Source organism: Pithys albifrons, chromosome 6 (genome assembly GCF_047495875.1).
Source record: "Pithys albifrons albifrons isolate INPA30051 chromosome 6, PitAlb_v1, whole genome shotgun sequence".
Lineage (NCBI taxonomy): Eukaryota > Metazoa > Chordata > Aves > Passeriformes > Thamnophilidae > Pithys > Pithys albifrons.
Genome location: NC_092463.1, coordinates 62,145,148 through 62,166,675, shown reverse-complemented (window position 1 = coordinate 62,166,675; position 21,528 = coordinate 62,145,148). Strand labels below are relative to the sequence as shown.

The following is a 21,528-nucleotide window of genomic DNA, read 5'->3' as shown; positions in this document are numbered from 1 at the left end:
TCTTCCCAAATCTGTGCCAGCGTTCCAACAGGCTCTAAGGAATAAACAACAGGAAAGACCATCTCAGGGTGCAAACCCCGGGCTGGGCACCGCATTCCTGCCCGGACCTGGGCTGTTCCCGTGTCTCTGCGACAGTCGGGACCGTCCCCGTTCTCCCACTCTTCCATTCAGGAGAGAGAGCCCACACAGCCCTTCAGCACCCGCAGTATTTGTCCCGTGCAATCCCAACAATCCCGGAAAATCCACCTCGCTCCGGGAACAAACGTAACGCCCAGTTTTGGGCAAAAAGAACAAGTGCAGTGCTGTGCAAGCCCCCGCTCGTGGCTCTGCGCTCCGAGTGCCGCCCGCGGGCCCCGCAGCCCCAATTCCTGCCGGGAAAAGCGCCCCGTGCCCTTGGGAACTGCAGTACCGGGGGTTCCCCACGGGGCGGCAGCACCGAGTGAGCCCCGCCGGGCGGGGGCGGTGCCGGTACCGCCCCAGCGCCCGGAGTGTCCAGCGGCGCTTCCACCTTGTGCCTCTGGGATTGTCCAGCGGCGCTTCCACCTTGTGCCCCCGGGACATCCCAGCGGCGCTTCCACCTTGTGTCTCTGGGACATCCCAGCGGCACTTCCACCTTGTGCCCCCGGGATTGTCCAGCGGCGCTTCCACCTTGTGAATCTGGGACATCCCAGCGGCACTTCCACCTTGTGCCCCCGGGACATCCCAGCGGCACTTCCACCTTGTGCCCCCGGGACATCCCAGCGGCGCTTCCACCTTGTGCCCCCGGGACATCCCAGCGGCACTTCCACCTTGTGAATCTGGGACATCCCAGCGGCACTTCCACCTTGTGCCTCCGGGACATCCCAGCGGCGCTTCCACCTTGTGCCTCCGGGACATCCCAGCGGCGCTTCCACCTTGTGCCTCCGAGATTGTCCAGCGGCGCTTCCACCTTGTGCCCCCGGGATTGTCCAGCGGCGCTTCCACCTTGTGCCTCCGGGACATCCCAGCGGCACTTCCACCTTGTGCCCCCGGGACATCCCAGCGGCGCTTCCACCTTGTGCCCCCGGGACATCCCAGCGGCGCTTCCACCTTGTGAATCTGGGACATCCCAGCGGCGCTTCCACCTTGTGCCTCTGGGACATCCCAGCGGCGCTTCCACCTTGTGCCTCCGGGATTGTCCAGCGGCGCTTCCACCTTGTGCCTCCGGGACATCCCAGCGGCCCTTCCACCTTGTGCCTCCGGAACATCCCAGCGACGCTTCCACCTTGTGCCTCCGGGATTGTCCAGCGGCGCTTCCACCTTGTGCCCCCGGGACATCCCAGCAGCACTTCCGCCTTGTCCCACCGGGACATCCCAGCGGCGCTTCCACCTTGTGCCCCCGGGATTGTCCAGCGGCGCTTCCACCTTGTGCCCCCGGGACATCCCAGCGGCACTTCCACCTTGTGCCTCCGGGATTGTCCAGCGGTGCTTCCACCTTGTGCCCCCGGGATTGTCCAGCGGCGCTTCCACCTTGTGCCCCCGGGACATCCCAGCGGCGCTTCCACCTTGTGCCCCCGGGACATCCCAGCGGCGCTTCCACCTTGTGCCTCCGGGATTGTCCAGCGGCACTTCCATCTTCTCCCACCAAGAAAAAAAGTTAAAGCAGCCCTACAAACCTCCCAGCTCCTCAAATGCAGCTTCTTCCCAGGGAAACCCCAAACCGGCCCCCGACTGGGCTCAGGGAGAGAAACCCACCTGTGTCACTTGCCTGGCACGGAGCAATTCCATGGGACTCCTCAAGGAGGTGTCCCTGCCCATGGTAGGGGGTGGAATGGGATGATCCATAAAATCCCTTCAAACCCAGACCTTTCTTTAAGGCTGATTTGAGCTCCTTCTCAGCTCCCATTTCCTTCCCAAGCCTCTCCCTCTGGGCTGCCTTTCCCATTCCTTGCTGGGAAATAAAGCAATGGCTCCTGTCCCTAAATACACCCCCAGGAAATTCCTGAGCCCTGCCCAAACTCACCGGGTGACACGGGTGGTTTATCCGCTGTCTTGTCTGTTTTCCATCATCCAGCACTTCAGTGACTCCAAACAGCCAGGATCAATACCAGGTTACCTGTACTGGGACAAACCAGCAGCTGTGCTGGAAGGGGCAATTCCAGAGGCTCATATCCCGTTAGTGGGAATTCAGTGATGCCAAGAGCCCGGCAGTGATCGTGGATTCAACTGTTCCTATGGATTAGTCCCCCACACTCACTGCCAAGTGCTGCTGCAGCAGAAAAGCTGTGCCCAGGGCAGAGGGGATTTAGTGGGGTCCCTGCCCAGTTTCCCAGGATGGATGGGAACCTGCCATGGACAGGCTGGATCGCAGCAGAACTTCATTTAAGTCGTTTCCTGAAAGTTTCTAAAACAGGGACTTGTTTCCAGGTCTAAGGCAGCTGAAATCCTGTGGCTTGCCAGGCTTCCCAGTGAAGTGCTGCATAAGGGAGATGGCTGTGGGAATCCTCCTTTAACCTGATTTCTGGGAACAGCTGGCTGAGATTTTAGCTAAAATTCAAACCATCCTGTGACACATCAGAAAAAAAATCTAATCAGGAGCTCCTTTTTCCCAGCTGAAACCTACTGGGAAATTCAGGGCTCATGTGGAGATAAACCACTCAGAGGGATTCCATATCAAATATCATGGAAGTTCTGAGGGATGAAAAAGCAAATCAAACACTTTCAGAGCAAGTTCTCCCACCTTCTTTCCCAAACACTCCCAGAGTTTGTCCTTGGCACCTCAAGTCCTGCACGACCCAGACCCAACTCTTGGGCTCCTGTGGGAGAGGAACAGGAAGGGCAGAATGAAGTTCAACCCTACCTGAAGGCAATTCCCAAGGAACTGATGCCACTCCAGTGAGATCCTGGCTTGGGACAAGGCTGTCCTGCCTGTGGATTGATCCGGGTGAGTGCAGGTGCTCCGGGCTGGGAGTGACAGGTCCTGCCCTGCTCCCTGTCCCGTGCTGGAGTCCCAGGAACCAGGATGGGGGTTGGGGTGGCTGCAGCCCCATCTTGCTCTGGAAGGGAAGCCCAGATGAGCCCATTCCCAGGCCCTGTGGAACAGCAGCTCAGTGTTTTAGTCCATGGCTTTTCCTGGTCCCCTGAGGCAGAGGATGATCCATTCATTGGTCTCTCTCTTATTTTTAGGCATTCACATAACAAAGTCTTGTTCTTTTTTCCCCCTCCCCCTCAGGGGCTGCATTTTGCCAGCAGGATTTTCCCACTTTTCAGCAGACCAGGATCATTTTCCACGGTCCCCAGGAAATTTCTGGATCTGATGCATTAATGAGGACAGAGCACAGGACAAGGGAAGAACGAAGTTTTTAGCACCACATTTCATTTTCTTTTCCCACAACAACTCCCTCCAGCTCTTCCCATCTCAGAAGGTTCTTTGTCCTTGTTCAGCCTCCCAGGATTCTGTGAGGACATTTCCCACCCACAAACCAAGATCCCAGACCCAGAGGGTTGTCCATGGAGGTGGAGCAGTGTTGGCAGCTCCAGTGGATTTCCTCCATGGGCCCAACACAAAAATAATGGCACCACTTCAGAATCACCTTGAGCTGCTTCTGTAAGGATGGAAAACTCCAGAAGAAGGAGATTGTCCTGGCCAGGCTGAGAGAGTTTAAACTGCACATTTGTCTGGGGGTTGTGACTGGGATTCCAGCAGGGAATGAGCCTCCTGTATGTGGAACTGGGCAGGTTTGCACTTGGAGAGGCTCTTGCTTCACTCCTTGGCACATTTTCTCTGGAATATTAAATGAAGATTATTATCTACTAACCATGGGGAAGCAAATTACTGTTTCTTGTTTACCAGCTACAAACAAAACTCTTCCAGAGACCAGCACTGAGAAGTCTGGAAGCTGCTGCTTCACCCCACAGTGTCAGAAAAACAAAACATAAAATGTGTATCCAAAAATAATTATGAAATGATTCCTCCTGCTTTTAGTGTCCCCAGGGGTAATTCTGTTCTGGAATGACAAAGAACTTCTCCCTCAGGCCACCAGAGACCCCTGGAGAAGCCAAACTGCAGCAGGGGAGGAAAGGAAGGCCCCTCTGCCTGAGCTGCTGGGGACAGCACAGGTCCTGCTGGTCCCAGAGACTGGGAATGTGTGGGAGCCAAAAGCACCTTCCCCAGGCCAGGGGGTCTTTCCTAAAGCAGCACCTCTGGGAAGCAAAGGGATATGGAAGAAATGGAGTGGGAATTTACAACAACAATAATAATAATATCAGGGAAGAGCAGCAAAGGGAGCAACAATAAGCCCAAGGGAGCAGGAGGGATGCTGAGCTTCAAACAGGGTTTGGGTGTGGCAGCATCTCCCGGGGTTTATAAAGCACAGCTTTGGGTCTGGGATGGCAGGATCAGGGCAGACTCCTCCTGTCCAGTCTGGATTTACCTCCTGCTGGCACTTGGCACCTCAGGCAGGTTTGGGTGCAAGTGCTCCAGCTGAAACAGGGTGGCCTGAACAATATTTATGGGAATGTTTCAGCCTGTGAGTAATCCCTTATTCTGTAATTCCCATGGACTGAAATATCAGAGATCCAAGCTCGGTATTTCAACTGAACTCACCAGTCCCTGGGTCTTCCTGTGTCTATGCTCGTATTGCTCCTGCCTGGACAGTGTGAACACCAACCAGTTCCTGCCCAAATGACAAAAATCAGCATTTTCAGTCATATCCCATTTATTCTCCTTTCCCACTGTTATTTCTGTGATGTTCATTATTGTTGCAGTGAGAGAAATAAACAGGAGGGGGAATTTGAGAAATAAAGGATAAAAATTGGCTTTTGTCGTGCCCTTTTGGGGCAATTTGACTTTTGGGGGGATAAAAGTCACCTAAAAAGACTGGAATTTCAGTGGGAGCGGGAGATAAAACACCTGGAGAGCCTGTTGGATTTGACAGAGCTGGGCAGGTACAGAGAACGACCTTGGGAACTCCTGGAGTCAGTGAGGAATGAGGATGGTGCAAGGACCAGCACAGGACCGGAGCCCACCACGGCTCATCCTGGGAGCGCCTGCAGGAGCCAAATCCCAGCTAAGGGCATTCCCCAGGGAATCGTTCAGGGAACGGGAGTGCCTTCCAGATCCCGATACCTCTGCACAGTTAAGGAAAACCGACAACTACGAACAGCTGTGCCATCCCAAACCATGCTCCTTTCTGAAAACCAGAGAATGAGGAAAACATCTGGGGAGCAATGGGAAGAAAAGCTGCTGGAACACCTGATTCCACAGATGAGTTTTATAATCCATTTAATCCAGGCTGGGATTTTCCCTATTTGTCCATCACTGATATCCTAATTTTAATCTCAAAATGCCCATCCTCTTCTCAACAGATTAACTCAGATTTTAGCCCCAAAATGCCCATTTTGTCCCCTACAGAATCGCCCCGACAGCGACGTTCCGGGACCCAGCACGGGCGAGCGGAGCTTCCAGTGCCCCGAGCCCGCAGCTCCCTGTGCCGCCCCCTTCCCGGGAATCCTGCTGGGACACCGACCTCTATTCCGGGACACCGAGACCGCCGCGCCCCCCACCCGCTCCGTGCCCGGGCAGTCCCGCTCTGTCGGTGCCCGGTCCGTGCTCGGTCCTTCCCCGCCGCTCGGTGCCTCCGCCGCGGCCCCGCCGCCTCCTCGGGGCTCCCCCGAGCCCCGCTCCCCTCCCCGCTCCCCGGGGCAGCCCAGCCCGCTCCCCGCACGGCCCCGCTCCTCCCGGGGCTCCCCCGACCTGCTCCCCGCACCGCCCGCTCCGAGCGCTTCCAGCCGGGAGCGGCACCGGGAGGGGCGGCCCCGCCCGCGGTCCTGGGCGTCGTCCTGCTCCCAGGCCCGGTTCCCCTCCTGTTCCCGCTCCCTTTCCCGACCCCGCTCCCATTCCCGGTCCCTTTCCCATTCCCGATCCCAGTCCCATTCCCAGTCCCTCTCCTATTCCCGCTCCCTTTCCCGTCCCTGCTCCCATTCCCGGTCCCATTCCTGGTCCCGGTCCCAGTCCCATTGCCAGTCCCCTTCCTGTTCCCGCTCCCTTTCCCGACCCCGGTCCCGCTCCCATTCCCATCCCCGCTGCCATTCCCAGTCCCTTTCCCGTCTCCGGTTCCGCTCCCATTCCCACTCCCACTCCCATTCCCATTCCCATTCCCGTCCCCGCTTCCATTCCGGTCCCTTTCCCGTCCCCGGTCCCGCTCCCATTCCCATCCCCGCTCCCATTCCCATTCCCATTCCCTTTCCCTTTCCCATTCCCGGTCCCTTTCCGCCCCCGCTCCGCTGCAGTACCGCTCGCTCCCAGCAGACGGCAGCACTGAGCGAAAAGAGCCACTGCGCACGCGCGGCCTTTGGGGGGTACCCGGCTTTAATGAGCCCCAAATTAAATCCCATCCCGTTCCCGGATCCCACATGTGGGGTGTTACAGGGAGGGGAGTGAGGAATAAACTCTGAGCACACCGAGCTGTTTCTGGTTCCTTCGGACAGATCTTCTCCTGCGCTTCCAAACCCTTTATTGTTTTATTTATATACACAAACCTTATATTTGTATTTTCAAACCCGATAGATCCATAATCACAGTTCCCCATAGTCTAAAATCCTGTCTACATTACAGCAGATACGGGTGTTTACCTTGAAATCAATTTACATATAAATTAATATAATTTCTCAATATATTTAAAAATTAGGAACTTCACAGTTTTCTGTGTTTTACACACACCCCTCCTCATGAATTTTCGGGTATTTTGGGGCTGTCACCTCCCTTTTTGGGGGAGCGCCGCATGACCCTCCTCACCTCCCCTGCCCATCACTCCCAGTGACACTGGGGTGCCCCAATGGCACCATCACCCCCAGAGTCCCCCAGCCCCAAAGAAGGCACAAAATGAGTCCAGCTGCCCCAACCAGCTGTCCGGAGCTTCCTTAAAGCCCTTTGCACATGGACATCCCGACTAAAAAATGGGGGAAAAAATAAAGGGAGGGCAGGGCAGCCCCAAAAGGTTGGGAGTACCCCCCAGCTCCCGCCCAGCTGCCCCACGGCACAGGGAGTGTCCCCGAGGATGGAGCCTCATCTCCCGCTCAGGCTCCAGCAGTGTCAGGAGATGTCACACCCCTGGCCCGGAGATGTGCAGGGACATCCCCCACGGGGGCTGCAGGACACGGCGGGCCCGGGATGGGAATCTGGGCTCCTACACCCACCCCGAGAGAGGGAAAACTTCCAGAGGGAACTGAAAGAACCCACCCCAAATCTCAGTAACTCACTTCATAGTAAGAAGCTGTGCCTCTCTTTACACATCCAGGGAAGACACTCCCACTGCTGGAGTCCTGGATTTCCCTTTGGCGTTCACTGGACTGGCACAGCTCAAACTGATTTCATTAAATTGTCCATCTCCCAGCTCCAGGTTCTCCTTTGCCCTGGGGTTTGTGCCTGTCCCACAGCCCGGAGGGACCTCCGGGAGCTGCCGTGGGACTGCTGGGAAACACCATCGGGAGGGGGCAGGAATCGACTAATTCAGGGCAGCACCTCAGAATACTGGGGGAAAACCCCTGTAACATTCCATTGCGTCCCTTTTTAAAGGGAACCGTGGGAGCCGGGAGGCTCCGGGCTGTGGGAAAGCACCCGGAGGGATGGAGGGAGCTCTCCTCGCTCCATGCCCAGCACCACACCGGGAGCTGACCCTGGTAATGCTCCACTCCATCCCCACGGATCCTGCTGCCCTCCCAGCCCCCGGAGCCAGAAGCACCTCCTGGGCACGGAATCTCGGCAGGGAGGTGACACGTCCCCAGCAACACCCCAATCCCCGCAGCTCCGCCTTTATTCCCGCCCAGCTCAGCTGATCCTCCTTTCGGCACCCCTGGACATTGTCCAGCAGCACCTGCCCAGGGGGATGAGCCATAAAAACGCCCCCTCTCCTGAAACTTTCCCTTTTGGGAGGCAGCAACACAGGGAACAGCAAACGGCATCTTGGGGATGTGCCTGGGGAGGACTCCCCAACTTCCTTGGAACAACAGCCCCAAAAACTTCTGTGATTGTTTAAAATGGGGAACATTCAACCCAGGCTCAGGCTAAGCAGCAAAGGCAGCTTCAGCATTCCAGGGAGGAACAGGAGAGCAGCTCTTTAAGACATCCAAAACACATCCCAAAATTACAGATCCAGAGACAGGGAGCAGCTTCAGCCCCTCAGCACTCAGTTCTCTGTTTAGAAATATCAATTTTTATTGTTTTAAGCAAACAGTTAATTGCACACGTACCTGGTTGGCAGGAGAGGAGTCCAGCACCAAAATCTGAGAGTTTCATTTGGAGGGGGAAAAAAAAAAGCTAAAAAGTGCCAAATCTATAAACCAGGAAGTTTTTACACTCAAGTTTGCTGCACCTTTCCTTTCCACTGTTATTTTCAGGAAGTAACAAACCCATCACATGTGTGAGGGACTCAAAAGATGATTCAAGGAATGTTTTACTCTCCTATTTCCTCACTTTACCCCTCACAACCACCATAGCACAGAAAAGACACTCAAAAATCAGTGTTCAGTAGCTGCCATTGGAATTTTAAGGGGTATCAAGGAAGCCTTGATAAATATTTGGGGAATTTTTTAAGACAGGTTTTCCTTCTCCATCTGTGTCAGTGTCCAGCACAATTCCCTGTTCCTGTTTGGTCCCCAGGAGCTGCCAGAGGAAATGTCAGTCATTGGCTTCACCTCCTTGGCGTCACCTCATTAGTCCAGAGGTTAATTAATTAGAAGATAATAAATCTGCTAACTGGGAGATCACAGCAAAGCATCAGCTTTGCCACAGGATATTCCTGCTCCTGGAACCTGATCCCTGATCAATATCTACTCAAACTCAATTATTCCAGCTAAACCACAGCAGCACAATGTGGAGGGACAGAAGTTTTCAGTCTCATGGGAGAGAGGGGAGGAACATCATGGGGAGCAAATCCTGCAGTTTAAAATCCTATTCCTCACTTCTCTGACTAATGAACCTCTTAAAATCCAGTCTGGATTGTGCAGGAAAGCTCCTTGGTCCTGCTTGGAAATTGTTCTTCCCTATCTACAAAAGACATTATCAGTTATTTCAACTGATTCAGTTAATCACTAATAAAAAGAGAAAACAATCTGGAAAATATTTTGGCTGAAGCTTTCCTCAGGAATGAGCTGGGAGCTCACCAGCAAGGCTGTCAGACAGGCAGAGTTTGTGATAAAAATACATGATGTGCATATATAAATAAACATATTTCTATCACAAAGTGGGTATCTCACACATGTATAACCACAAATATTTCTATATCACAAACTCTACCTATAAACTCCCATACCCACACTTGTTTTTAGGCAGGTGACATTTTCAGGGATCCTAAAATCACACACAGGCAGTGCTGTACGAGGGAATATAAGCCATGATTTTATCCCATTAAATCCAAGATGTTTTCCTGGATGTGCTGCTGGGTGTGTTTTCCTCCAAGCTCTTTTGGCTTATCCATGAAGTGCACTCAGAATTGGCAGGATCATGAAACCCTTTTGGCATTTTAGAGTCTCTGCAGTATCCAGTGGGATGAGTTTTTCCCCAGTTATTCCTTCCAGTCCGAGCGCATCTCCTCGAGTTCCCTCTCGCTTTCTGCATCCTGGAAATGCAACAAGGGAACATGTAAATAAAAAAGACAAGTTTCCTTCTTTCTCAAATGCCAAACCAGGTTTTAAACATACCAGAGAATCACAGAATCCTGGAATGGTTTGGGTTGGTAGGACCTTAAAGTTCATCCCATTCCACCCCCTGCCCTGGGCAGGGGCGCCTTCCACTATCCCAGGGTGCTCCAAGCCCTGTCCAACCTGGCCTTGGACACTCCCAGGGATGGGGCAGCCACAGCCAGGGCCTGCCCACCCTCACAGCCAAGAATTCCTTCCCAGTATCCCATCTACCCCTGCCCTCTGTCAGTCTGAAGCCATTCCCCCTTGTCCTGTCACTCCAGCCCCTTGGAAATAGTCTCACTCCAGCCCCTTGGAAATAGTCTCACTCCAGCCCCTTGGAAATAGTCTCACTCCAGCCCCTTGGAAATAGTCTCACTCCAGCCCCTTGGAAATAGTCTCACTCCAGCCCCTTGGAAATAGTCTCACTCCAGCCCCTTGGAAATAGTCTCTCTCCAGCTCTCCTGTGGGCTCCCCTCAGGCCACAATCAGATAACCCTGAAACTTCTCCAGGCTGAACAATTCCAGTTCTCTCAGTCTTTCCTGCCAGCAGAGCTGCTCCATCCCTCTGATCATCTTGGTGTCCTTCCTCTGGATTTGCTCCAGCAGCTCCACATCCTTGCAGTGCTGGAAGCCAGAGCAGGATGCAGCGATCCAGGTGGATCTCAGTGGAGCCCAGGGGCAGAATGCACTGGCTCTCTGTAACCAGGTTTTCCCTGCTCATCCCAGTGTCCCTGCTGATCCTGTCACCTCTTTTGTGTTCCCTGGCAGCTCGGAGGCGAGGTTCATCCAGAGGGCAGCTGCAGAGCTGTTCCCCAGGTCCCTGTAGCACTGGAAAAGGGAAAATGACAACGGGACAAGGGTTAGGCAGGAAAAAACAGGCTGCAAATGTAACTGGGCCACTGCTAAGAAGAGCTGCTTCTGCCTCTTAACCATTTGCAGTGACATCCCCTTCATTCACAAAGCCTAAGAACCACCACCAGATGGAATATTCAATATATTTAACTTCCTTTATGGTTTTCTTTGTTTGTTTTGGGCCAACAGATTGGGGTTTGGTTGGAGATTTTAACGTGTCCCTGTGGTTTTTGTAATTTCCAAAGCTCTGTTTTGATCTTCACTTACTATTTCCTCACTCCAGTTCCACCACAAAACCTCTCCACTGGGAGCACATCATTCTCCAGGCTGTTAAAATGTAATAAATAATATTTACAGGAATCTCAGACTGTCAGACTAGATGCAAACTAGATGGAGTCCTGGACACCCTCAAGCCTTTCAAATTCCTGCATATCAGTAAAAAAAGTCTACAAAACTAAATTAATTTTTATTTTGAAGCTTGACACATCAGAGCACCATCCCCTTCCAAATGATTAGATCCCAACTGCCCCCTTGAAATGCTGTGATGAAAGATGTGACCCAGAGTGACAGAGCCTGGGATTAGGGAAAAAAATATCCCAAACCAAGTTGTCCTATTCATCTCTAAAGCAATTTGTGCTTGCAGAGTGTTTCTGAAGCTCAGTCACACCTGCCAGGCACCACGAGCCCAATAAAAACCCAGATCACACACAAGGAACTCCAAATTTTTGTATCAGTGCTGAAAGTCTGTTCAGGTTCAGACTTCCATGGATTTACTGCTGCAACTGAAAAGAAACATTGTCACCTGATAAAATCTTGCTCCTGCATGGAGTATTTCCCCCTGCTCAGCACTTTACAGCAAAGATGATGTTTAATGCAAATATTTCTTACCCTGGGATCTATAAAAGCAAACAGTGAGTGGGTACCTTGGCAATGTAAACTCTTCCTGCTTTGGAAAATCCTGGGCTCAGCTCCTCAACCTACAGGAACAGAGGGAGGGTGTGACAGGGATGGGCAGACAGGAGGATATGCAAGAAAACAGTTCATTTGTAAATCAGGCTTATTGCAGCTCTTAAAGGACAAAAATAGAGGGAGGGAAGGGTTGGGAAGGGAATGGTTGGGAAAGACAGGGTTGGGAAGGGAAGGGTTGGGAAGGGAAGGGTTGGGGAGGGAAGGGTTGGGGAGGGAAGGGTTGGGGAGGAAAGGGTTGGGGAGGAAAGGGTTGGGGAGGGAAGGGTTGGGGAGGGAAGGGTCGGGGGAGGGAAGGGTCGGGGGAGGGAAGGGTCGGGGGAGGGAAGGGTCGGGAGAGGGAAGGGTCGGGAGAGGGAAGGGTCGGGAGAGGGAAGGGTCGGGAGAGGGAAGGGTCGGGAGAGGGAAGGGTCGGGAGAGGGAAGGGTCGGGAGAGGGAAGGGTCGGGAGAGGGAAGGGTCGGGAGAGGGAAGGGTCGGGAGAGGGAAGGGTCGGGAGAGGGAAGGGTCGGGAGAGGGAAGGGTCGGGAGAGGGAAGGGTCGGGAGAGGGAAGGGTCGGGAGAGGGAAGGGTCGGGAGAGGAAAGGGTCGGGAGAGGAAAGGGTCGGGAAAGGGAAGGCTCGGGAAAGGGAAGGCTCGGGAAAGGAAAGGCTCGGGAAAGGAAAGGCTCGGGAAAGGAAAGGCTCGGGAAAGGAAAGGCTCGGGAAAGGAAAGGCTCGGGAAAGGAAAGGCTCGGGAAAGGAAAGGCTCGGGAAAGGAAAGGCTCGGGAAAGGAAAGGCTCGGGAAAGGAAAGGCTCGGGAAAGGAAAGGCTCGGGAAAGGAAAGGCTCGGGAAAGGAAAGGCTCGGGAAAGGAAAGGCTCGGGAAAGGAAAGGCTCGGGAAAGGAAAGGCTCGGGAAAGGAAAGGCTCGGGAAAGGAAAGGCTCGGGAAAGGAAAGGCTCGGGAAAGGAAAGGCTCGGGAAAGGAAAGGCTCGGGAAAGGAAAGGCTCGGGAAAGGAAAGGCTCGGGAAAGGAAAGGCTCGGGAAAGGAAAGGCTCGGGAAAGGAAAGGCTCGGGAAAGGAAAGGCTCGGGAAAGGAAAGGCTCGGGAAAGGAAAGGCTCGGGAAAGGAAAGGCTCGGGAAAGGAAAGGCTCGGGAAAGGAAAGGCTCGGGAAAGGAAAGGCTCGGGAAAGGAAAGGCTCGGGAAAGGAAAGGCTCGGGAAAGGAAAGGCTCGGGAAAGGAAGGGAAGGACTCCTAATAAATACATAAAGCACTGTGCCCCTGAAACCTTCAAGTAGTTGTCTTGAAATGTTTGGAATTGAGAAGTAAGCCATGCTTTTAATAAAATATTCTGGGAGGAATTCAAATGCCTGGATGTATCTCCACAAGTGTTCCCAGGGATGAGCTCAGACAGGTCTGGGATCCTGGAAGCACCACCCAGATGTGTTTAGTGCTGAGCAATGAGTCACTGTGCAGCTTTTAAAGAAAAACCAAACCCCTTAAAACCCAGTTCTGAACGCTTTGGGTCATAATTCCGACACCCTCAACATTCCAGTCTTTTTTTGGCTATTTTGGAAAGGAGGGTCCACAATTCTTCCCTTTGCCCAGCTCTCCTTACACGGGTTCCAGGCAATGGAGAGGCATCAGAGGCACTGGGGGAGGGCTGAGGTTAGGCAGGACACAAGCACCCCCTTCCCCTTTCCCTGACGTGCCCTGGGCACTGATCCCCTTTCCTGGCAGGTTCCCTCACCCGCAGGAAGTTCTGGAGCGCGTCCTGCACCGTGGCTGTCGGAGGGGCCTCGAACAGCGCCGACACCGTCTTCTTCTCCAGCCATCCCAGGTGGGCAACCTGCAGAGACAGGAGGGCAACCTGTGCCACCCACTGGAGAGCCAGCAAGGCCCTGCCCAGGCTCTTGGAGCTGCTCCTGGGAGGAAGCCAAAGACCTCGGCAGATTCCAGACAAGCACCCAAGTCCTTACAGCTGGTGGTTTGCATTTGAACATGGAATTCAATTCCAAGCAGGAATAAAGCAGCAATAAGCAGTAATAAACTGATACCTGGTAACACCACCTGCCCATCAGATAGTACAGCTGGGGGTCCTCTGGCTTCAGCTCGATGGCTCTGTCAATGTGTTCCTGTGGGAAACCAGCACCAAGACACATCACTTGCTTGTTAAAAGCAAATAAAAGATCCATGAAGGCAGGTGGAGAAAGAGGGAAGGCAGGAGCCCACAGCTTAGGTGTTGTGATCAGGTACAGACTTCAAATTTTCTTAAAGTGGTTTCAGTGAGCACAGAACAGCAGCACTTCATCAGCCTCAGGAACAGGAATTCCTGCACATCCATGAAAATCCATGGCCTTCAGTTTATTCCACCTCCAGAGCTTTGCCATACCTTACCTTGCATATCCTCATGTCTGCCCATCCCTGTCACACCCTCCCTCTGTTCCTGTAGGTTGAGGAGCTGACCTTACTAGTCATGCCAAGAGCTGATGGGACAATAATTACCTGTGGCCTGTTCCAGGTACATCCTCTTCCCCTGCAACATCCCCAAGGCAAATGAAGGAATCTGAGGCAAATGGAGCATTTGCTTTGCCTTTCTGGGAGGGTGCAGGTTGCTCACAGGCAGAGAGACACAAGCTGGTGCTGTGTCTTGTCACCACATGATCACAGAATCATAGAATGGATTGGGTTGGAAAAGACCTCCGAGATCATCAAGTCCAACACTTGTTCCAACCCCACTGTGATCACCAGCCCAGGGCACTCTGTGCCCTGGGCTGGTGATCACAGTGGGGTTGGATCAAGACATGGTGGATTCTCACTCAGTGCCACGTCCATAGAACCACAGAATCATAGAATGGATTGGGTTGGAAAAGCCCTCAAAGATAATCAAGTCCAACCCTTGGCCCAACTCCAGTCCCTTTACCAGATCATGGCACTCAGTGCCACAGCCAAGCTCAGGTTAAAAACCCCCAGGGATGGGGAATCCACCCCCTCTCTGGGCAGCCCATTCCAATCCCTGAGCACTCTCTCTGCAAAGAATTTCCTTCTGATCTCCAACTTAAATTTCCTCTGGCAGAGCTTGAGCCCCCTTGTCCTATTGCTGAGTGCCTGGGAGAAGAGACACTTTCCAAGCTCTGAGTCTCATCATTCACATAAATTTTATTGGAAACACCTTTTTTCTGGAGATCATGGTGTATGAAACTGCAGAGCCAGCCCAGCCACTCTCAAAAGCCATGGCTGGAATCACTTTCCTCAGCCCAAACCCCCCACTCATTGCATCTCTGAGACCTACTACTACCCTAAAGAGACCTGGAGCCACTTTTCCCACCTTCCCACTACAGAAATAAGTGTTTGATACTCCCACAAAACCCAGCACGTCCTTTCCACTCACCTTAAAAACACATCCAGCCTGGATGCGCTTGGGAATGCTCTCGTGTTCCGACAGCTGCCCACAAAGGATGGCAAACCTGCACAGGGAGACACCTGCATGAGCCAGCCAGGACTGAATCCACATTAATCCACATTTCCCTGCTGTCCAGGCCTTCAGAAGGAAGTGTTTAAAGCCAGGTGGGACAGGGCTTGGAGCAACCTGGGCTACTGGAAGGTGTCCCTGCCCATGGAATGGGGTGGAACAGGATGAGCTTTAAGGTCCCTTCTGACCCAAACCATCCCAGGATTCCAGGAAGTGCATCAAAGCTTCACACCCTGCTGGGGAAAACAAGGAATACTGCCCATCTTCTACAGGGAAGAGACAGATGCAGTAAAAATTCAGTTCCTTAGAGGGTTTTAGGCTTGAAAGACGAGGCCAATCAGCAGGAAGGGTTTGATGTGACAAACTCATTGCACTGATGGCTAAAAACCAGGAGCAGCACAATTCCACACCTGGAACTTCTTCCCTAAGCAAGGAAGCTGTGACAAGACACAGCAGGGAAGAGCAAAGCTACTGCAGCAAGAGCCAGACTACAAGCAGCTCTAATTAACTACGGTGAGAAGCGATCTCCGTATGCAACAGCCCAGCTGCAGCACACAGGGCTCTACTTCCAGGGAAATACTGGGAAAACCTACCTATATCCTGCAGCTGGGAAACAGAATAACATATTTTCAGTGCTGAAAGTGCAAAGCCATGTAGTTCTGTCCACTAAGAGATTGTGAGTTGTGAGCCTGAGAAGCAGGGCCCCAGCAAAGTTAATTATTGCATGAGCTGTGAAATTCCAGGAGGGTTAATTCCCTGTGGATTTACACCCTCTCATCTCACCTCCCCACACCACTGGTACAAGCTCACCCTTCCTGAATCACTTCCCAAGAAACAACCACTCTCAGAGCTCTCAAGGGCACTTCTATGGGACAGAACATCCAGACTGAAGTTTGGCCTCTCTCATCCCACACAGGAGAGAGCTCTGGGAATGGAGGACACTTCCATCACTTCTCCAAGACTGGCTCAAAAAACATTAGGTGGAATGGATGGACAAATGAATAACATGTCTAATTCTTTAAAAAAATAAAGTTGAGAAGGAGAAAGATGGAAGCAAAGCTCCCTTTTACCACCCCACACCTCAGCACCACTGGATGCTCCGCTGTCACTGTCCCAAAGCATCCCTTGGGATGCTGAATCAGCTGTGCAGGAATCTGACTTTAAACCTCCAACTGCACTTTTTGCAGTATTATGAAACTCTAGGAATTCCCTCACACCTCACTGCTCCTGCCTGAGCTCCATTTCCAACCTCACAAAATCCCATCTTCCCATTATATACAATTTTGCCTTAAATCCCATTCCTCTCCTTTGTTAATTGTCTGGTGGGAAAGCTCTGACTCAGTTCCAAACCTCTTATTTTTCATGGGTAATGGCAAAGATTACCAGATCAATGTGTTATTGGATAAAAATCCTGTCCCTAGTTGGAAAAGCTCCAGGCTGCACTGCCCCACTCTGATGGAATAAAGTGTTTTTAGGATCTTTTTCCAGCTTCTTTCCCCACAAACATCAGCCTGGACTAAGCACCCCTCACCACAGCACGACTGGACTGAGAAATACAAGCCAATAAAAGGCTTATTTTCCACAATCACAACATCAAATATCCCTAGACAATAAATTACACAGTTGCCTCATGTACAAGAAATATGAATTCCAGGGGTTTTTTTAACAGCTTGGTGAAATGTTGAGGAAAAAGCCATAAAAGCAGCAGTGAATAGTAAATATCAGTTATGAAATAAACTAAAAAATCTATATGGGACAAGATGCCTGAGTTGGTTTCTCACTGTATTCCCAGGGAAGAGATGCCTCCTCCCAACCCAGGGCCACTGGACTGCTGGGGGTTTCATCCCCACAACTCAGCATTCCTGGGATTTCAGGCTCTGATTCCTGCTGTTCCCTCCTCTGTTTGTGCAGCTTGGCACAGTGATTTATTCCAGCTCACTCTGTGGAATGCCTCGGGATGAGAGTCACCAGACACACCGTGGAGGTGCAGGAGGGCTGAGCAGCAGGACCAGGAGAGATCCAAAATAAGGATTTAGAGGAATTTCCTCCCCTGGGGCCTCTGCAGCACTGCTCAGATCCATGTCTCAGCAGCCACCCAAAGCTTTCATCAGGATATCACTTGAATAACTATCAACCAGACTCCTCATTAAGCTGCTGGGAGTGGGAAAACTGCAGTTCCCAGGAATCTCAGCTCAGGATTTCCCCATTTATTAGCCAATAAACCCTGTGGAAGTGGATACCCCCTCCTGAGAGAGTCTGTTCTTCCAGCTTAACCCCCCACCCAGGCTCAGGACTTTGAGGAACTTCCTTGGGATGCTGCACTCTGGCTGACTTCCCTGGAATTCCCACGGAATACGGAGTGTCCAGCACCTCCTCTCCATGGCCAGGATGTTCTGCCAACCCAAACACAGCTCTTACCTCTTTTAACCACTTCAAAGACAGTTTTCCCAATATTTTATGAGCATTCCCAGTTTTTCACCCTCCTGTGCACCAAGTAGATTTATGTCCCTTCATTTGAGAGAGACATGGAATTAGCAGGGAGATACTTTGACTGCAACAAATAATTATTCAAATTATTCAAATAATCATTCATTTGGGAATCAGGACCTTGGGAGAGACAGCAGAATTCCCAAACTGAAATTAATGACCATAAAGAGGCTGGGAAAAAAAGCTTTGCTTTTTCCAAGGAGACAAGATGGAAGAAGAAGTGAGGAAGGCAGACAAGCTCCTTTCCTTACAGCCTTCCATGGGAGAGCTCCTGGATTCTGGATGTTCCAATTACTTCCTGAATTAACATTCCAGGCCACACAGGTCAGGGGGATTCTATCAGACAGCTCTAATTCCACACTATTCTTCCTCCTCTGCATTCTGAATTATCTCTTAACACCTACTCCTACAGTTGCTCCTGCCCCACATTGCCAGGAAATTCCCTGTTTAATCTGCCCACGGAGTGGAAAACACTCATCTTACAAATCCAGAATCTGGCTCAGAATTGGCCAGATCTGGGCAGTGACCCACCAAGAGTTAAATCCTGAAGCACTGCCAGGATTCCAATTAAAGCTGCCTCTCAGTCACATCTGGAATTCCATGACTTTTCAAAACTCCAGGATCTGCCCACGGACAGCCAGATGTACCCACGGAACTGAGAAGGGCTGGTGATCAACTGTGCAAGATGTTCCACCAAACTGACAGACTCTTTAGAAGAAAAGGCACATTCTGAAGGATCATCCAACCCAATCCCACTCCTACATAACACACAGAATATCTCCAAGAGGACCAAAGCTTGTTATTCCTTCTGCAACAGCCAGCACTTCACTCCCAGTGTAAAATATTCCACTGAAACTAAAACCACCACAGCACCTGCACAATTTTCCTCAGATTTCTCTGAAATCCCTCTGGCTGTACTTCCAGTATTTCTTTTAGCTACAGGAATGGAAGGCAGGGCAAACCCACAGCTCCCTTTTTCCTTTCCTGATCCCTAAAGGCACTGCTACAGCCACAGGGAATGGACTGGGAATTCTAAAAGGCCACAGTTGTTTCTCACTTCATTTGTGAGATGTCCCATATTTGTGTCCAAGCAGAGAAAGCCCAGAGGTTTGTACAAGCAAATTTCTATCACATTTCTTCATATTTCTACCATATTTCTGTCTCTTCCATCCATCCCTAAAAACAAGACTTGGGAACTTGCTCTGTCCTACTCATGGGTTGGAATCAGCCAAAAGAGGCATCAGTTTTGTTGGACATTAAGTCCTACCTGCTGAGAGACCTTTTCCAATTAAAGCAGGGAAGGATTTTGATGTCCAAAGCCCAAGAGAGGATCAGGTCACTGTAAATGAGGAGCACAGAGACTTTAAAATCACTTGCTCCAATATCCATCAATCTATGACAGACAAATCTGCTCCAAAGGTACCAAAGGCATTTAACTCCCAACACAGCAGGAATCCTTCCCTTTCCCAAAGTTAATTTCTTTGCCTGTTGCTTTAAAATGTCAATAATTATTGCAACAACTATGAGGCACTGAGGGAAAAAGCTTTCCTTGCAATGATCACTGCATGGAAAGTACCTCCTGTCTTCCCCAGCCAATAAAACTGGGAATGGTTTGGGCAGCAGAAGGAAAGAAGAAGCACAAAAGACAAAATAAGCACCAAAACCCAGCACAATTTCATCCGAAGGAATCCTGATGAACAGAGGCAATTGATAAAACAGAAAAGCAATATGAAATAATGGACACATGAAGATGCAGCCCAGACCTGCACAATGAGGCTTCACACAGCAGGAAAAGAACTGGGAATGTTTCTATTCAAATGGCCATTTAGGATGTAACAGGAAGAGAAGGATGATGTTGGCTGATGGACATGGAAGTAAGAACCCCACCAGCATTACACAAATCCATCCTGCTCCCACAGCTTGTGTTGTGCACTGAATTCCTTCACTTTTGTCTGGAAAAATTCATGGAACAGCGAGAATAATATGGGAAAGACAATGTGGGTGGTGAGAGATAATAAATTATTCCCTGTGACAAGAGATAATAAAGGATTAGGGTTTTCACAAAAGGAATTAGGTACTAGAGAGAGAAATATGACAGAATAAAACTGTAATTTAAAGGAAGAGTGAACAATATTCTACATAAACCAAGAGCTGGGGCATCAAATCCACCCCTAAAACAGCTTTAAAGCCTTTACTGGTTTTTTCTCCTCAGGATAAATTCAATTAGCATAAAAAAAGGGTTCCAATTAAACCAGCTTGTGACCACCTCAGAGCTGGGAAGGGAGTAATTTCCTGTTCTATTCATGGCAGTAAATAACAATTTCTGTGCTGATAAAGGGAATTACATATTCATTCTCAAGAAATCCCACGCCTCCCACGGGCTGCTCTGCTGTTTCCTTTCTCCAGCTGCTCTGGGGAATTCAATGCAAGATGTAGCTGTGCAGGAGCCTTATCCCTGTCTGGGAAAAGGGTCTGAGAAGCCCAGAATTGTCCCAAACTCTGAATTACAAGGCCAAATATCAGTATTAGACCCTGGAGTAGAACCTTGCTTTGTAAAATACCAACTTTAGGATTTACTCTGGCAACTAAACCCCATTTTTTCAAGATGTTAAGCCAGCAGAGCCCAACACCATAATCTTTGGAAGATTTTCCAGCCTCAAAATTCCTCCTTCCTATCAAGGCTTTAATTGAGAACAGCAATTCATTACTAACAATTCAAATACAGTCTTTTTAAGATAATAAAGGCTTTCATTCAGATGCCAGTAGTACAAAACAATCCTCCAAATAAATCTGCTCATTAGAAGACCACAGATCTTGTTTGGTAAAGATACTCATCATCCTGTTTTCCCAGTAATTTCCATTAAAAAACCCAACAACTTCACTTTTATTCTAATTTAAGTGTAGTCTGTCCTTCACAGTAACTGCTGACAAACACTGTTCATGGAGGAACTCACCAGAAAAGCACAGCCCTCACCACCTGCACCACTCCACAAACTCTCTTTTGGAGTCATTTTAAAAAAAGGAGAGCAATCCTTTCAGTTCCATCCATGAGTCAGAAGCAAAGCCTGAAGGGAGCAAGGTCCTTCCCCCTCACCTGCCTCCTGAAATCCTGGCTAAAAATGCTGCTCAGAACACCTTGCTTGGCTGAACTGCAGGTCATTTCCCCCATTAGCATGGAACAAACATATAAAATACCTTTGTTTAAATAAAAAAAGGTGCCAAATGCTGCTGTCTCCATTTCCAAGCCAGAGATGAACCAGCAGTGCCAGGAAACACTTCCAGGAGACTCCAAAAGCCTTGTCTGATAAAAATGATGGTTCTCCTTCTCCAGAATGAAGATGAATAGAAGGCATTTGGCACAGCACCAAACCCACACTCCCAGGCCACAGAAATCTAAACTCAGCCTGGAACTTCCTCCCAACTCATTTTATCCATAGTTTGTTCCCTCAGGTCTCAGCTGGAAGCTCATCCCACAAAGAGCATCCACGTGTCAGGTGCAGACCCACAAACCCCTCGAGAGGATTTGTTCCTGTATCCAAACCAGTCCACTATTCCACTGGGGAGATTTTTCCCCAAGGACTCTTCAGAGAAATTCAGTTAAATTGCTATAAGCTAAGCAGAGTTTATTCCTGCAATCTCCACAAAACCCACTCCCTGCCAAGTCATTCCTTACACCAAGAAACCAAACCTCTCAAAATTGACTTTTTTTATGGAAAACACCATCAGTGTAGGACACTGCAAGTAACACCAAGTAAGTTGTTGGGGCTTTGTTGGGTTGGGGGTGGTTTATTATTATTTTTTTTACTGCAGTTCAGCTCACAACAACCTCCAAATCCTTTTCTTACACTTTTTAAAAGCAGGAAGTAAGAAGTCACATACCACTGGTGGCATTCAGCACTTTGATCCCATCTCTGTGAGGCAAGTTCCAGCTCCTTCTTCCCTGGAAAACAGACAGTCAGAGGTAAGAAATTCAGCTGCTTTCTCTCCTAACTTCTTCCTTTGAGGCTGTTAGAGTGCAATATTAGATAGACAGAAACATATATAGGCATAGAATAATATTTGTTAATTTTATAACACGTGTGGCCTGAAAATGGCCTGTAAATAATTTCATCCTCTTGCAGGCTCAAAAAGC

General features: G+C 50.5%; 1 protein-coding gene and 2 long non-coding RNA genes across 6 annotated transcripts in view; all 3 read right to left on the bottom strand.

The window, feature by feature from the left end:
• Positions 1-928: 928 nt before the first annotated feature.
• On the bottom strand, positions 929-2,518 carry LOC139673759 (uncharacterized). Its single transcript, XR_011698194.1, has 3 exons — positions 2,216-2,518; positions 1,982-2,074; positions 929-1,810 (listed from the first exon to the last, which is right to left on the bottom strand). It is a non-coding gene; the product is annotated as an uncharacterized lncRNA (long non-coding RNA).
• Positions 2,519-2,821: 303 nt separating this feature from the next.
• On the bottom strand, positions 2,822-5,612 carry LOC139673758 (uncharacterized). Of its 2 annotated transcripts, none has more exons than XR_011698193.1 (4): positions 5,487-5,612; positions 4,565-4,634; positions 3,552-3,742; positions 2,822-3,271 (listed from the first exon to the last, which is right to left on the bottom strand). It is a non-coding gene; the product is annotated as an uncharacterized lncRNA (long non-coding RNA). The 2 variants fall into 2 exon arrangements; XR_011698192.1 differs by lacking the exon at positions 5,487-5,612 and adding an exon at positions 4,871-5,275.
• Positions 5,613-8,148: 2,536 nt separating this feature from the next.
• RMDN3 (regulator of microtubule dynamics 3) overlaps positions 8,149-21,528 on the bottom strand; it is a 30,159-nt gene continuing 16,779 nt past the window's right edge. For all 3 annotated transcript variants that reach the window (XM_071559215.1, XM_071559213.1, XM_071559214.1), the window contains exons 6-12: positions 21,276-21,336; positions 14,829-14,904; positions 13,495-13,572; positions 13,188-13,286; positions 11,415-11,468; positions 10,387-10,467; positions 8,149-9,575 (exon numbers count right to left, since the gene is read on the bottom strand). In XM_071559215.1, coding sequence (XP_071415316.1) covers positions 9,522-9,575; positions 10,387-10,467; positions 11,415-11,468; positions 13,188-13,286; positions 13,495-13,572; positions 14,829-14,904; positions 21,276-21,336 — 503 coding nt within the window. In that variant the 3' untranslated portion in view covers positions 8,149-9,521. The remainder of the gene's footprint in view (positions 9,576-10,386; positions 10,468-11,414; positions 11,469-13,187; positions 13,287-13,494; positions 13,573-14,828; positions 14,905-21,275; positions 21,337-21,528) is intronic.